Source organism: Etheostoma cragini, chromosome 5, assembly GCF_013103735.1.
Source record: "Etheostoma cragini isolate CJK2018 chromosome 5, CSU_Ecrag_1.0, whole genome shotgun sequence".
NCBI classification, from domain to species: domain Eukaryota; kingdom Metazoa; phylum Chordata; class Actinopteri; order Perciformes; family Percidae; genus Etheostoma; species Etheostoma cragini.
The window spans coordinates 23,593,852-23,611,237 of NC_048411.1; the positions used below are offsets into that span (position 1 = coordinate 23,593,852).

At 38.3% G+C, this 17,386-nt stretch overlaps 3 protein-coding genes across 5 annotated transcripts in view; 2 read left to right on the forward strand and 1 right to left on the reverse strand.

Annotated features, from left to right (window-relative positions):
• fbxo21 (F-box protein 21) lies at positions 1-9,277 on the forward strand. Of its 2 annotated transcripts, XM_034872828.1 has the most exons (14): positions 1-271; positions 821-956; positions 1,208-1,317; positions 1,487-1,608; positions 1,826-1,972; positions 2,830-2,966; positions 3,103-3,239; positions 4,029-4,208; positions 4,397-4,529; positions 4,673-4,863; positions 4,967-5,124; positions 6,179-6,505; positions 6,538-7,752; positions 9,208-9,277. In XM_034872828.1, the coding sequence occupies exons 1-12, from the start codon at positions 48-50 to the stop codon at positions 6,418-6,420; spliced, it is 1,917 nt and encodes a 638-aa protein (XP_034728719.1). In that variant the 5' UTR covers positions 1-47; the 3' UTR covers positions 6,421-6,505; positions 6,538-7,752; positions 9,208-9,277. The 2 variants fall into 2 exon arrangements, with proteins under 2 accessions (XP_034728719.1, XP_034728718.1); XM_034872827.1 differs by having other exon boundaries at positions 6,179-7,752.
• The window catches only part of tesca (tescalcin a), a 20,751-nt gene continuing 10,863 nt past the window's right edge, over positions 7,499-17,386 (forward strand). Inside the window, exons 1-8 of one of the 2 annotated variants that reach the window (XM_034872833.1) lie at positions 7,499-7,752; positions 9,208-9,277; positions 9,815-9,895; positions 10,676-10,815; positions 13,442-13,503; positions 15,462-15,569; positions 15,664-15,711; positions 15,820-15,946. In XM_034872833.1, the coding sequence (XP_034728724.1) occupies positions 7,659-7,752; positions 9,208-9,277; positions 9,815-9,895; positions 10,676-10,815; positions 13,442-13,503; positions 15,462-15,569; positions 15,664-15,711; positions 15,820-15,912 (696 nt within the window). In that variant the 5' untranslated portion in view covers positions 7,499-7,658 and the 3' untranslated portion in view covers positions 15,913-15,946. Of the gene's footprint in view, positions 7,753-9,207; positions 9,278-9,814; positions 9,896-10,675; positions 10,816-13,441; positions 13,504-15,461; positions 15,570-15,663; positions 15,712-15,819; positions 16,782-17,386 lie in introns of those variants that run through there. The other variant, XM_034872832.1, reaches the window with a different exon arrangement.
• fbxw8 (F-box and WD repeat domain containing 8) overlaps positions 16,848-17,386 on the reverse strand; it is a 22,482-nt gene continuing 21,943 nt past the window's right edge. The window contains exon 11 of the mRNA XM_034872826.1: positions 16,848-17,358. Within this exon, the coding sequence (XP_034728717.1) occupies positions 17,193-17,358 (166 nt within the window). The 3' untranslated portion in view covers positions 16,848-17,192. The remainder of the gene's footprint in view (positions 17,359-17,386) is intronic.

Genomic DNA, 17,386 nt, shown 5'->3' on the forward strand with positions numbered 1-17,386 from the left:
TAAATGGGCGGCGCCTGAGCAATGAGGTAATCGGGTAAACAGTAAAGATGGCGACGTCTGTAGCCGGAGAGGGGCAACAAAGTCTAAATGGGATTATTTTCGACACTCAAATTAAAAAACTGACCGACCTGCCGACCGAATTACTCGAACACATCCTATGCTTCCCTGTCCTCAAACATCTCGACATTTGTAACGTTTCCTGCTGCTGCAAGAGGCTACACGACGTCTGCCATGGAAGGGGGAAGGTCTGGGGACACCAGTACAAACTCAGGTGCTATGTTTTATTGTGGTATTTCTTCAGAGGTTTGGCTTTGGTGGCTTTTCACCGCTATCTCCCTGACTTTATAATGTCTCTTGTTTAGAGGCCTAAATCGCCTATCTTCTGCCTAAAGGTGGGTTCTTTTATTGCGGAGTAACAGGCAGCTGTCAGCCATTGACGTTTTGCGGATGCACCAAATGAATCATCCCGCCAGGCCATTCGCAAGCTTCTACACTGCAGACAACTATGAAGCTTTCATATCTTATTCGTTTTATTGTTCACACGTTGAAACGTCATCAAGGACTGCCGAAAAGTGAATTTGTGTGACCTTGGATGTTACATGCAGCCTGTGAACTGCAGGAAAGTGCAGCTAAGACCAAAGGCAGCCCTCCTCCTGATTTATAGGCTTTCTCCTGATTACTTTTCTCTGGGCAAATCGAAAGCCACGTTTCCTGCAGGATGATAACTGATTTCATAGACATTAAGTCATTTAGTGCTCAACATATTCTGGGCATGCCCACAGTGTCACTAAAATTACAATGTTACTGCCTCCATCAACAGATGGCCAAGACTGCAGAGGTTTTACCGTCAGAATGAGTGCTGTGACTGGCTCAGAGAATACAAAACACGCCATCGAGTTGGTATACAAATACGAGGGACCGTGGAATCAATCTCAAAGAGATTCTTCACAGAAGTCGTAAGTAATCCAGACTGCAATTTCATGATTTTTACTGTACGTTGTTACATGTAGACTTGTAGCCTGACAAGCCAGACCACTAGCTTCAAATTACATTGGCTGGCGCTAGGATGCATCTAGATTTCTTGGCAAGTAAACTTGTTAGGTACATTAAATAGATGTAAATAATGTAAACGATAGTCAAGATGAAAAAATATATATATATATTTATATTTCCGTGTTCCAAACTAACCTAGCGATCTGCATCTCAGCCCTGCGTTGGCCAGGTGCTAGGAGACAGCTTTGCAGAGATCGAGTCACTTGGGATGCCAGAGCACTTCTGTGAAGACGAGCTCCTCTTCATACTCAACTCTGACAAGAGGTGAGAGACAGCAAAACCCACTTGCCTCTAACCACACGCTGAATTTTGCAATCATGACTGGGTATGGGAGTTGATCTTGTTAATCGTGATTATGAAAGGTCTTGTTGTTTTGCCCACTCACGCCCTTTACACCAGTAATGTGTTTCTTCCATTGTGCACCCATCGTTAGGAAAAGCTTGACCTTAAAGTATTATGCAAAGAAAATCCTTTACTTCCTGAGACAACAGAACATCTTGAGGAGTTTGAAAACCTTCCTTGAGCAGCCTGCAGAGCAGCAGTCAGCATTAGAGGGTAAGGCAGGAATACATGTCAAACAACTGAAGTTGCACTGTGTTCTGTTTAGCTTAGACGTATGTATGTTTTTTGTTTCGTTGTTTAGTGTTAATATAACTGCTTCTGGCGTTAGCATTCAGCAATTTTATCCAGTTTCTTAGTCTTTTGTTTTCAAAGTTGATGCAAGCAGCACTACATTGTGCATTCCCTCTCTTGGTCTTGTCTGCCTCTCTAGGTGCTTTACTGGTGGATCAGTATTGTAACCCACTGGCTGACATAACACTGAACAGCATATCAGCCCAGCTGGATGACATCGCAGAGAAAGTGAAGAAGATGCTCGGAATCAAGAATCCCTCTCACCCGAGCCTGCGTATTGCTCAGGGTGGGTTTTAAAACTAAAAATGAAAACTGATGTTTGTTTTCTCATGTTTTTTCCAAAATACAAACCCCAATTCTAATAAAGTTGGGACATTGTGTAAAACGTAAAAGTTACATTCTGCATGTGTTACAACAGCGTGGCTTTGTAGTAAAAGTGCAGTCCAGACCTGTCTACTACTACTACTTGGAAATGTGTTGCCAGTATGAAGCGCAAAATACAAGACCGGAGATCCTCGACTGAAGAATTCCACCTAGAGTTTCAACAATTAGTGTCCTCAGTTCCCAAATGCTTGAGTGTTGTTAAAAGGAAAAGTGATGTAACGTCTGTAAAGACATGGAATTGGGGTTTGTACGTCTATATCCCAAAGGCGTGGTCTTCTATTTCAGTAAATCTTTGAATAATAACAATAAATACGGAATGGATGTATGTGTTTGCACACATGGAAACATGAATTCAAGTTTTTTTAGAGGTTAAGGGGCAACAAGTTAAAACATTTGGTAGTCAGTATGTATTTTCCTGATATGGATATGATGTGACTGTATGATGTGTTGCAATTGAATTGAGATATTGATTTCTTGGATGTGAAAGTGACACATGTGTTTATTAAGGGATACTCTCATTGAAAAGTGTCTATTTTCCCACAATTGGGGACACTGAAGGGGAGGGGCAAAATGTATTTAAGCCCGGTTTTGTTTGTTGTTTTAAAATACTCATGACGGTCCGGAGGGGTCGAATCGTTAAACGGAGATGCAAGAGCAGAGTGCAGGATGTTTTTTCCTTTTGTTCCAAGCCTCATTATATCCATATTTTCCCTTTGAGCCAACGTTCTTATGAAGTTTAATTTCTTGGGTATGATCTAGGTGACTGTTTTGTCGTAGAGGACTTTGAGCTCCAGAGGCAGGTGGTGTGTGCCCTAAACTCTGTATTGTATGAGCAGCTTCAATACAAAGGCAACGAGTTTGACTTCTACAACCCTCTCAACTCTTACATCCACCAGGTACAGCCTTAATACACAAAGTTGTGTTTTTGTTTTTTAAGTAACAAACTTTTCAATATTTAACTCAATATTTGTACTTGTTTGACCGACTACCAATTATTAATTTTCTATTAATATATTTTTTTTTTCCATTTAGGTGCTACTACGCCGTACAGGCATTCCCATAAGCCTCTCTGTTCTCTACATGACATTAGCCCGGAAGCTGGGGGTTCAGGTGGAACCAGTCAACTTTCCCAATCACTTCCTTTTGCGCTGGTGCCAAAAACAAACTGGGTACGGTTTGAAATGAATAGCTTTCACATTTGTCTTAATGTTTTAAGGGTATAGCTGTTATTCACATAGTTTGTCCTTTCAGGAGTAGAGCAGAGCTTTTTTCACCAGTTAACTCATTTGACTGTTTTCCTTTAATCACATCCATTTGATACATATAAAACTTCAAAGTTGTATAAATGGTAATATTTAGCTATGCACCGTCTCCCTAACAACTATCTAGATAGAGAAAGCGCTATCATCTGTCATTACACATTACATTGTGTCCGGTTATCAATCTGTAGCAAATGCAACTGCAGAGATATCTGGGCTCCTCCCTCTTAGGATGTGGTTGTGTTTGTGCAAGAAAAGAAAGCAGAATGTTTGGAGCATAATCCATCTTATTTTATAGTAGATTTTGGCTGCCATAAACAAAAGCAATTTCAACATTTTGAGTGTTTTTTTTCTTTTTCTTTTTTCTTTTGGTAAAAGGTAGATAAGGAGATATTGGATTTTACTTTGCATTGCTGTGGACAAGTTCAATGTGCTGTTTTACTTTGAATTGGATATACTCCAAACTGTGCATGGTTGCACTACACTGCAGTAAACTCCGCACCTCAATCATGGTATTGCTGTTTCACTACTATCTTTTATAAAACCTTGCCGCACTTTTGAGAACTTGCTCCAGTCCTCTATATTGAAAATACTGCTTATAAACATTCATGGTGTATTGATTATTAAGACACAATTTGTGATGGATGTCTGTGAAATGTATCTACCTCCTAGATTGATTACTAGTATTTGTCCCTGCAGGAGTGAGGACATCTATGACTATGTCTATATTGATGCCTTTGGTAAAGGCAAACAGCTGACTGCCAAGGAGTGTGAGTACCTCATTGGCCACCAGGTGACGGCAGATTACTACAGTGCCATCAGCACCACCGAGGTGCTGCTCAGGATGGTGGGAAACCTGCTTAACATCGGTAAAAGAGGGTAAGAGAAACGGAACACCTGACCGATACAACTGAATCTTTTCTGCAGGAGAGATGACTTTGTGGAGGATTGATGAGGCCTGGCATGTTGAATGTTGTCTAAAAACAGAATAAATAATGTAATTGCAGTTGCCGGTTGCTAGAATAAATGGATGTAATTTACTTCACCTGCACTGTGGTTTCTTTCAGGGAGGGCAATGAGAAATCCTACCAGCTGCTGAGAGACTCTCTGGACCTCTACCTCACTATCAACCCAGATAATGTGCAGTACCTGCTGCTGCAGGCACGCCTCTACTTCCACCTGGGCATCTGGCCAGAAAAGGTCAGGACACACAACCTGATGTTGCTTTCTTATATAATTCAATTCATAAAGCGTTCCCTATGCTTCAGTCTGAAGCACTTTCCATGTAGCCCATAGCATTTCACCTAACTGCATTATCCATTGATGTTTTTCCTCCGTCCAAGGTTCTAGACATCCTGCAGCACATTCAGGCACTGGATCCGTCCCAGCATGGGGCAGTGGGTTACCTCGTACAGCACACGCTGGAGCACATCCAGCACAAGAAGCATCCTGTTACACCTGAGGTGAAGAAGCGCAGTGTTTCCGAACACCTGGAGGTCCAGTATTCAGTTGGCCTCATCATGAAACACAAGAGGTGGGTCACACGTACATCTAGCAACCACAATCCTCCTCTTTGTCAACATGTCTCTTTGCAATCTTCTCATAGTGTGTCTGTCCTGTTCCATCTCGTCCGACAGGTCAGGATATAACTGTGTGATCTACGGCTGGGACCCAAAGTGCACCATGAGTCAGGAGTGGATCACCACCATGAGGGTCCACCAGCTGTCCAATGGGGCCAACCAGCCGTTCTACAACGTCCTCGTACAGGATGGAACATGTCGCTATGCAGCGCAGGGTATGAACCATTTACACCAGTATGGTAATGACATAATAACCTCATGGTAAACAAATGTATGCAGGTTGTGTGATAATAAAATTAAAAAAGGAAATAATCACAGATTTGTATATGTTTGATACATGCTCTTGGGAAGACTTGTATCATTGCTACTATTAAATCAAGTTAAAGGATAAATGAAAAAAAAAAAGATTTTATGATTTGCTGAGGTCACAATGCGTAGCAGGAAAGCATTCATGAGGCCCAAGATGCTGAGAATTACCACTCTAATGGTGCAAGCATACTTTGTGCACATAGTATTTGCTGGTTATTTGGGAGAAAACTTCAGATGTTATGTACTCTTATCAATGCAACAGCTCAATTTAATGTCAAATAATTACCTTCTCTTTAATTTCATTTGCAGGAATGGTATACAATTGGAACATATAACCAACTGATGTCATTTACTGAAAAGACATAAAAAGGAAACTGCTAGTTGATAAGACAAGAGGAAGTCCGCAACACAAATAATGTCCCATTCAAGTTGTTATGCAAGCATGTGGACACACTACAAAATGGGGGAATTAAGATATTCTAACTCTAGGTGGAGTAAAAACAAATCCTGTCTATACTTGCACATTGGTAGGGCCGTTTTTGGACATGATGGGTGATGGAAAATGCACGCTTAACTTATGAAATCCCTTTTTTTTCTTTTTATAATATTTTGAGGCATTTCTAGGCCTTTTATTGACCGGACACCTGCAGAAGTGAAAGAGGCGAAGGGGGGTTGAAATGCTGCACAGGACCGCAGGTTGTAGTCGACACACTGTTCGCTACAAGCCCTGAAAGGAGTTTGTGCTGATCAGCCCCTATGCTCTCATCTGCTATCCTATCTGCTTTGCAAGAAATGAGGAGACATGAAGCTGTGATAACAAAATAAAGTGCAATTGACATTTCCTTGAGAACTCTCATATCAAAATACTTAGTTTGATCTGTTTTGTTTTATACAATTTAGGTTATCTTTTTATGTAAATGGTCTGTTATCAGAATGTAACACTTTTCCATTGTTCCTCAGAGAATTTGGAGCCCCACTCGGCCCCATTGGAGATTGGCCACCCGGAGGTAGGACGTTACTTCTCAGAGTTTGCTGACACCCACTATTTTGCCAACGAAGAACTGCAGACCCGATACCCAGAGGACATGGTTGAAACGTTGGGTACGGTGCAGGAGCTTTACCACAGACTGACACCTGGCACTGGGGCCCAGGACCAGGCTCTTGCCACAGACCAAAACAACCACCACACCATGCCCATGTAGCAAAGTTGCTGTCTCCAACTACCTGCCAAAAGGGGCTAACCAATTACTGGTCACCCATTCTCAATTAACTATCCTCTTAGCTGTTGCTTTGTTGCACATACTCAAGACCAGGACATGTGTAATGGAGAGCTTTTTCTGTTTAAAAAAACAGCCAGTATACAGTATTATCAGAAACTGAGGATTTGATGTAACAAGAAATGATTCCCAATAGTTTTATACCACATTCAGGTTACTATGCAGGTATGGTAATATTTATTTTAACATTTCCATGGCTGCACAAGTGTAAAAAGAGACCACAAAGTCTTGAAACATGCAGCAAAAAGGGTTACTGTTTAGATGCATGCATCTAAATACTACAGTGTATTTGTTGTGGAAGCAAAGACTGAAGGCCTTGTTACGGGTCATTATCCAGGATACAGGATCCTCCAATCCTTTCATGAAGTTAAGTTTGGAAAAAGGCGTTGAAACCCAAAATGCCACACAAGTAGACCCCATGAGGACAAGGGAATGTAGACTTGAAGTACACAGTTAAGTGGCTGAGTAAGTTCAGGATGGGTACTGTAAATATTCTTCTATCCAGAACCAAGGAATGCTCCTTTACCCAGAGCTCCATGCACCCAGCACCAGTCAAATATAAGCCCCCAGCATTTAGTCCAACCCAAAGTCACAGTGCCACACAAAAGACTATAAGGAAGATACTTTGTAAATTAACTTCTACTTTTAATTCCCCATCTTTTATCCCTTTCATGCACTTAGAAAGTTTAACTTTCAAATTTGTAGATCACGTGTTTGTTTGCCCTGTATATTTACACGTGAAACATGTAGGATGTCATGACTCATCAGTGTTGTTGAGGTGTTAATAGAAACACAAAAGAAGAACCAATACAGACCCCGCTGACTTGGAACAGAAATTACACTGAACTTTGAGGAAACTACAAAAACAATAAAGCGTTTCACGTTGTTTTTTTATTCTAGCTTCTCTCTTATTTATTTTACTGAGCTAAATTGAGCATTTCTTAACTAGTGTAATGCACAATACTAATCACGATTTACGGCAGATGGCTGAAGAGAAACCCGAAGACAACAGGTCATCTATCCACAGGCTGCATGGATTTAGGACCTTGAGGAAGCCAGATGTTCCCAGGACGCCAGCGGCAGCAGCCTATAGCGCTGACCCGCAGAAAGCATCGCGATAAATCCGCGGCAGCACAGAAAAGTTAAACTAGTTGAACCAGATTATGCGCCCTGACGCACCCCGCGGAACAGCAGCGATGGGAGCTTCGCAGACACGCAACGAGCACAAGTACCACGACCTGGCGGATAAAACTGGATGTAAGTAGGGGGAAAACAACATAAGGAACTTTTCTTTTTTTTCTTCTTCTTCTTCTTCTAGAAACATTATAGACAACCTGATCCAGTGTTGCCTACGGCTTTGTTAACAAGTCGTTCAGTTTAAGGTGTAAAGTGGGTTAACCGGTCGTCAAGGACCTGAAAGATGATACAGATGACAGAAACCTGATCAGGGTACCAGATCAAGCTACGTGAAATGCCAACCTGAACAAATACACCCTAATTCGGTGATATTTTAAATGTAACAATTTATTTAGCGCCGGTTTTTAGTAAACCATAACCTGACACACAGCGAAACTTTCAGTGAACTACTGTGTCGACTCCGAGTTGACTTTTTAGCTTTTAACTATTTTTGTATCTGCATTAATTTGCGTTGATAATTCTGTACTTTGCATGCAGTGCTGTGGGTTATTTGAACACCTTGTTTGTTGCCCTAAAGCCACTCTCTTCCTCCCGTAGGTGGGAGGCAAAGTTCAATGAATGAATGAACGAAACAAAAGGCAGACAGAGAAGCAGAAGTGTGTAGATCTTTGTTGGGAAGGGGCAGGATCCTGATGTGAAACTTGGGCATGCAGTGGCATGCAGAATTTGAGTAGCAGAGACCAGGTTTGAATCGCACACTGAGCCCAAACTCTTTTGATACAGTATGGTTGAGTATTTGAATTTGATCACCTTCATTTCCTCAAAGGGTGGGCTTTGATCCCATTCCTCTCTGGGCCCAGTGGGGGATTTGAATAGACTGATATGTCCTTGACAGTGACACTTAACAGGCCTGTTGGTAGAGCAAAAGCCACATTTATAATATATTCTGTTTTCTTTTATACTTGCCTAATTGCTCCATGTTATTGTAAGAGATTGTGTGTTAAGCCTAACATGCACCGCCCACACTGACAACAAACTTGTTTCTGCATGAGGCTGTAGTCTAACATTGCATATTTTTACCCCAACACTAACCAGTTCACAATTTACAAAGCAGGCTTGGGGAAAGGGGGGTCAAAATTAACAATTGTTTACTGAAGCAATTAAACGCCACACCCAACTTGATATGGGAACAGGCAGTGCCAGATTATGGTGTGTAAACCTTAAGTGTGTGGTCACTAGTCCACACGGTAAGTTAATGATTCAAAGAACTATTTGAAATGTCATGAAAAGTCAATCCCAGTGGAACACGTTTTGTTTGCTTTTCCATTAAACTGACTGACTGACCGCGGCACAGCAGTTTAATTAAGGTAAAAATCTCAGTGTTTAATCATAATCCACTGTATTACAATGTTTAAAAGAAAATCAAAAACATTTCAATAGGAATAATCTACTGTTTCGTATCATGTAGGATGGTGTTAACAAATGAAGAAATGCAAGATGCTTGTTGATGGGTATAGAATAATAATGGGTGTCTTGTTGACATACTTTCATGCTGTTGGTGTTTGCTTCTTTCAGTTTCACTGGAGCAGATTGAAAACCTGTACAAACGATTCCAGCAGCTGAGTGATAATGAGGAGACAATGAGGTAAAAGTTTGTTTAAAAACCTGCACATGAGGCAAAGCCCTGCTAGTCCGCTGAATTTGGTTTAAATGGATATTATTCATCTTTTGCAGTCACCACTAAACATGAAATACCACCTGCACGGTCGCTCGAGTAATGGATTGTGGGAATTCCATGCACACAAGCAAATGAGCAAAATATCATGACAAACACAGGCAACACTAATGCAAACACATTATGCAGACACATTATTCAAATACAATATGTTGATGCATCAGACATGCAGAGCTGACATGTACAGTACTAGACACACACACTCATAAATGTATAAACACACACAAAACTACCAAAGTGGCATGTCTGTAGTAATAGATGACTGTTAACTTTCCTTTTATAAAGAGGTGGAATAAATGTTGTCTGTAGCAGATATTTCTTCAAACCGTTAACCCTCAGACAGTTCATGTAACTTCCTATAATAAGTCAGTTGTTCCAGCCTGCTGCACTGAAGTATTTCTTTTATTATTTTTTTATTATGACGGACTTTGTCTCGTTGCACTGCAGTAGAGAACAATTGGACAGCATACCATCCCTTGCCAACAACCCAATCAAAGAGCAAATTGTTGAAGCATTCTTTGATAAAAGGTGAGTACAACCAGATAACACCCCACTCTGTGTCCACCCGATGGCTGATGGCCATGTGAACTGATATATTCTTTCTACTATCATGACTTTTTTTTCTTCCATATATTCAAAGCACTTTCAAAACCAAACCTTATTACATGATCTGTGAAAAGTAAACATTTTCTGAGATAAAAAATGATCAAAGGCCAGTTTGTCCAAGCAATGCCTTTTTTCATCTTAATTGTGTTAAATTTTAAATCTAATCTTTTATCGGCTGTAGATATGATGTAGGTTTCTTCCTGTCCACAGCTGTGTGAACACAAGCTGTAAAAGTAGCAATGGAATTCTCTCACTGCTTTTTATGTGTTCTATTAGGATTTCTATACTCTATTAAATCCTAATTTATACAGTTTGACAATTCAAAAAACATGCTCATTGCCTTTCCTGCCAGGCCAATTGATGAGCCAACTGATGGATGGATAGTAGGGCTGGGCAATATGGAGAAGATCAAATATCCTGATATTTTTTACCAAATACATCAATATCAATATTGTGGCGATATTGTAGGGTTGACACCCCCAGGAATGTTTGTCTTGTTATGTATTGTGCAGATGAATAGAACTAAACCAAACACATTTTCAAGATTTTTCAATAGGCAAATTTAATAAAAAAATGTTTTTAAAACCGATGACTTGTGATAATCTGCATGGAAATGGTCTATTTACAACTTGAGATAATACAAGCCAGATTGAATCTGAATTCATAATGGCGGAACTTTGATTTCTTCTTTCTGTGATGCAGGAACCAGCATCAGAATGAGGTGGGCTCCTGCGGGGAGATTGGCTTTGAGCAGTTCCTCATGGTCATGTCCCACTTCCGCCCTCCATCCTTGAAGACGACAGAGGAGGAGAAGCAAACTATGAGAAAAGAGAAGCTTCGCTGTAAGACGCTGCTTACTTTTTTAATAACTATATTAGATACAATCAGATATACTTGTAGGTTAAGATTCTCAGCTGTTAGTGTAGGGCATAAACCTTCTCTCCTATGTGTCTCAATAAAGAAATGCCAGGAAGAGAGTGCAAAATTCAGTGTATAACAAATCGGTGATGTCAACAATTTATTTTAATCACTACCGACATGCCATGAGAAGTGTAGTGAGGCATGGCTGCGTGTGTGAGCACCGGATCTTTCACTGCATGTCAGCTCTCACATTGAGAGGCTTGGAGGTATTTATGGTTTGGCTGTGAACCGGGCCAGTACAACCCCAACTGTCACAAATAGAATAAGATCATTTGTAGCCACGAGTCGGGACCCAAATTTAGACTTGGTTATCAATATTCCATTAGATCATAATAGGTTTGATCTATTCCAAGAGGTATTTCAGGATTTTTTAATTAATGTTATTGGTGTCATATATTTTGATCAAAAATTGAAATACGAGGGGCCCTACATAAATTCAAAGCCAGGACTCCTTGCTGTGTAGAAGGCTCTATGTTTAAAAAAAATAAAAACCTTTTTTCAGTAGATACTGAACTGCTATTGTACACATTCCTGAACCCATTTGTTTACTCAAATTAAAGCAGATTTAGTTAAACAGAATGAGGCCATTGTCTGTGGTGTTTTAGGTAAGACATAATTTGTGTATTTCCTCAAATGAATCTTGCCCAATAAAATGCTTTAGGTGATATTCAAACAAGTTGAAATCCCTTTGTTTCACGTTATGCGGTCGGGACTACTTTAACAAACCCATGTTATAGTGTGCTTAACTGTACACGAAGGACACAATATGCATATAACATGTGCGGAGTGGGCCGGGCTAAGTGCAGGTGGCAGGAGGGGAAGATTAGGGGGATTAGTGCCAATTTCTGCCTTGCGGCATCCAAGCAGGTAAGTCTGGCATGCATAATAGCTGCTTAGCTGAGTAATTTGTGAATAGTGGGGTGTGTCTCTAATTTCAGCCACAGCCATTTCTCACTCGTCTGAGGGAGGAATTATCTATTGCTTAATTAGAGCCTGTCCAACGCTGCTTGCAGCTTTAATTGTCTTTGTGTTTGTTCTTTAGAACTATTACAACAAAAAATAGCATAATGTCTTTTCAATAGAAGCGTTATATGGTTGTAATGGACTATTACCAAAAACTGCTTTTATCTTTTGTTGTTTTAGACCACTAAAACCTTGTGTGGTACTACACTATGGTAGATATAATTGTTTAGCCAGTAATGCATGAGATCAAAAAAATCCAAACCTCTTGGGCATATATTTTATATTTCTATATTATATTTGTTATGCAGTTATTTGATGTGTCTAAAGAAATCTATAGAGTAGATGTACTGTATACAATTTAGAGGAACTAAAGGTACTAGATTCATTTCTTAAAATTCCATTTCAGCTTATGAGTTTATATCAAAGAAACATTTCCTCTAAACCTATTAGGTGGGTTAATTTTTTATTGATATTAAGTAAAGGATCTGAGTACCTCTACCACTGCCAAAAATGTTTCTATTCTAGTATTTCCTGTTTTTCCTACTCAGTCTGTTGTTTTGCACTGTTCAAGAAAATTTGTGTCAGGAAGACAGGCTGATTTGGGCTGTACTCTTGTTTTTGTAGAATAAATGGAGTTGTGATTTAATATAAGAACACAAAATCAGTGTGTTTTCCATGGTATGACATTTTTGTTTTGTAATTATGTAAATATAAGTATATAGATATATAGATATATAGATATATATATATGTGTGTGTGTGTAAATGTTATACTGTAAACCTTTCATAAAGGTTAAAATGTTTTCCCCTGGTGTGCAGCAGGGTGATCCCATTGACAGGATCTTTATTTATTTTTTATTTGTTTCTGGAAAAAAAAGGCCACAAAACCCTAAAGTACAAGGGTTTTGATAAAAGAAATTAGCAGATAACACAATAAACCGTGTGGGTCTGCTAAAGTATCAAAGACTGATAGCGGCCAGTGCTGCTTTGCTTCAAACAAACCATGTATCCAAATTATGTTTCCCTCTTGGCACCTGTTGTGTCAGAATGTCTTTCCCACACATTTGATTTTTTTTATGTTTCTTTGGGGGGGGGGGCACTGTAAATCAACACAGCTCTCCTTGCTGTCACAATGATAAAGGTCTACCTCATGAGGCCAATTTGATATTAACATTGCCATTCAACTGATGTTCAGAAATAAACTTGGCAGCACAGTCAAAATGTTGTTGGGACATTGCAGGCGGAAGTAAATTGGTCTTTCCGTGTTAGTGCCCCGGGAATGTTAAACATGAAGTATTGTCATAGGACTGAAATGTCACTGGTAATGCAAATAGGGACATTTTAAAGGGCATTTGTTGCCTCGGTGTGATTCTTTATACATTTAGCAGTGGTGGTTCTGATGTAGCCATAAGAGGACCTGCTTAGTTATTCTTTTATTTTTATTTTTATCTCTGCATCATCAAACGTGCCCTTTAATCACAACTTTCTCCGGCCTATTACTGAGATCCTGGCTTCTCTGACTTGATGATGGAAAGTTCCTTAGAAATCCGACTAACTTCTAAATTCTTCCATTCTTTCTTTCCAGTCCTGTTCAACATGCATGACACAGACAATGATGGCATCATCACACTGGTGGAGTACAGGAAGGTGAGATAACCTAACCATGCCAGTCTTTGTCTTAGGCTTGCATGATTATGTGCATTGTTACAATACAAGTTATCCCCAAAAAATGCATCTATTTTCAATAAATTTACTTTTGTAAATGTATGGGACATACATTCATTCACCTTAATCTTGTGCAGTGCTATATGATTATATAACACTAAACAAGATTAAGGGTGTATGGAAATGTACATTATTTATTAGTCTGGAATTAATGGTAAATAGTGTTCCATCCACAGCTTTCAAATTAGACTCCACATATTGAGCTCAAATAAACGTCTGCCGTTTGGTACAGGTCTGACTAAACCTTGTTGAATTAAGAACATTTGATTCACCTCTTATTTAAATCACGTCATACTAAATTTACAAAAACAATTTTTCTTTTATGCATCACAGCCAGATCTGACCAGTTATTCCATCTAAACTAAATTGGATCTCATGATGAATGAGGATTTAAAATGAAACATTTAGTGCCCATAAACTGTATTTACGTTCATCAGTGTGTTTTAAAGGCTCTGTACAGCCATGAATTAGCAGTTTTTCTGACTGATTATATTGCTCAGCTTAAAGTATGGTGGAGCTATTCTTGAAACGACATGTCGTCACAAAACTCCATGTATTTTCAAAATTATTAGGTTCAAGTTGTCCCACCCGAATGAGTGCAACGAAGCTATGTAACACAGGGACGAATAATGCTGTTTGCGCACACCCATGCAGTCATGAGCAGAGGTATAATCAGCAAAAATGGTAAAAACACCTGTGTGGCTGGATCGTTGAGGTGCAGTAGTTTGAAATGTTCTAGATATACTAGCAGTCAGCTAGCAATACAAATACACTAACACATTGACAGGTTTTATGTTTTGTTGTTATCTAAATGTTTACATCAATTAAATTGGAATTGCATTATGGTAGTGAAATTAAGGAGTTTTGATAAATAGTTTGCTTTAAACTAAAGTCCAGGTGAGGTTGTATTTTATGTCAAAAAGAGCATTTTGCTTAAGTTGAAGTTTATTCTCTAATTGAAGGTTAATGTTGCAATAGATAAATGATTAAAATTTACTAAATTAAAAATTATTGGATACACAGAGGTTAAGTCTTTTATTTATATATTTTTATATATATATATATTTTTTTATATATATATATATATATATATATATATATATATATATATATATATATATATATATATATATATATATATATATATATATATATATATATATATATATATATATATATATATATATATTTTTATATATATATATATATATATATTTTTATATATATATATATATATATATAAGTTTATATCACCTTTTTTAAAGCATTTTAAGACATATTATTTTTTATGACATTTAAGAATGTACTATGACCTTTTAATTACATACTGTATTATGTTTTATGACAGTTGCATGACATACTTGTTTATATTTGTATGACACACTTGTTTATGACATATTAATGACATACTATGACTTTTTTATGTAACTTGTATGACATTTTATACTTAGCATGTTTAATGGCATGCCATTACTTTTGGATGTTTTTATGGAATATTATGCTATAACATGTGTTGATTGTTAAGGACATACTATGACCTTTTAATGACATACTGTATTATGACGTTTTATGTAATTTGTATGACATGACCTTTTCCCCTTACTATATTATGATTTTTTGATATTTTATAACATATTATACTATGATTCTAATATAGTATGCCAAGAAAACTGTTATTAAAAAAGTCATTGTATGTCAATGTCATAATACAGTATGCCACAAAGTTATAGTAGTTTGTCATCAAACTACAAAAAAAACATTATAAAACAAAGTCACAATAAAAGTCATATGATAGTATGTCATAAAAACCTTTTACCTCTTACTGTCATTTGGAAGTGTCAATCTCCAAAGTTTAAATTCTAACACGGTTCTCATCCAAGGTAGTAGAAGAGCTTCTGTCAAAGAGTGGAAACATCGAGCAGGAAGCTGCCAAGGCAATAGCAGATGCTGCCATGTTGGAAGTGGCGAGCACAAATGTGCCCCACATGGTAAAGGATCTCACCAGATCTGAACTGTTACAATCAATTCACAGCCGCGTATCTGCAGCAAAGCAACGCATTCATTGTCTCTTTATCATTTCAGGCCCCAGATGATTTTTATGAAGGAATAACATTCGAGCATTTTGAACAGGTTTGCATTATTTAAGATGAACTTTATAGTCAACCTGATTAAAAGAAATATGACTTCTTTTTTTTTTGTCACTTGCTTATGATAGCCTTTTTTTTAATTTGTTCACAGATCTTAAAAGGGCTTGAAATGGAGTCCAGGATGCACATTCGCTTTTTGGATGTAGATACACCAACATTGCATTGTGGGAAATCAACCTCTTGAAGTTGTTCTTGTAAAGAAATGTTTATTGTTGTTGGTTTGTTTTTAACAGAGCCTCTACCATCCTTAAATGGAATAAAGCCAAACACTTGCTGTGCACTAATACATTTTTTGGGAGGAAAATATTTATATTCCTAATACCATGTAAGATTTGCTAACACTTTACTTGAAGGTATCTACATAAGAGTAAAATGACACTGTCAAGAACACATTAACCATAACCCTAACCTGTCAGGACAAAACCGAATGATACTTACTAAAAGAAGCGTTATGTCAAATGTATATAACTTGTTTATGACACGTTCATGCCAGTGTCTCCACTCTTATGTTGATACCTTCAAGTAAAGTGTAACCAAAGATTTTTATACAAATTAGTCTGACAATATGGTGGAAGGGTTGTTAATGTGATCCTACAAGTAGTGTCAGATAGTTGCTATAAAATGTGTTTCCCATCTAATGCCACACAATTTTTTTTTTTTATGAGGTTTTAAACTAACACACTACCTCTGAATTCTCCAAAACGTCATGTAACCAGCATGTAATGTAAAGGGTGCTTTGTACTTTAGTTAAATGGTTCATGTGTTAGATAAAGTCAGTCATATTCGGGGCTGCCGTGGCACCCATAGGTCCTCTGTCAGTGCCAACATCCAAAGAGTGGAACTGCAGGCACATACCAGGCCTCTACTAACAGGTTTAATTTCTGTGCCTGTGAGATTCTGTGTAACCAACCACAACTGTTCTGCCTTTGAAAATCTACTATTTATGACCACTTGCAAGTAAATCTAACCCTTTCCTTGAGATATTTTATTACTGATTTTGCACCGAATTGTTTTAATGAAGGAAATCTATTAAAGACTGCATGATAAAACCAATTCATGTATATGATTTATTTGAATATTAACAAATGTACTAAGAACTATTGAATTTAGTAAACGAGGTAGAATAAGCCATTATTGCTGTAATGTTGCACAGCGGCACTGAATCAAATTCAACCAATTAAAAATCCATACATTTGACAGTATTTGTTTCCAAGGATGTGATCCTGTGCATAATCTCTTAAAACTGAATTCAACATTGGAATTTACAAATCCCAACAGTTACAGATAATATACTGTACACTGTAACCTTACATTTCCAAGAAGCTTGATTTGACGAGGATGATAAAAGGAAACTGCTAATTATTAAAAGGATACAGTTTGGAGAATCAAACTGATCAAGGGTAAAAGTTTCTGTTCTCAGTTCAGTCACTCACTAAGCCTGGTTGCAGTTTGGAAAACTGCGTGTCAGTGGGATGGATGGGAGCCAGGCAGCCTGTCGTAAGGCACCGCCAGACCGATGTTGTAGTTGTAGCCGGATGAGTCAATGTAGTCGGACCTGCAGATGGGCAGGATGTGATCCTGTGACAACGCGTCCTCAGAGAAGTCGTAATGGCAGATGACTCCCCGGTGTCTGAAGGATAAAAACATTTCCAATGATA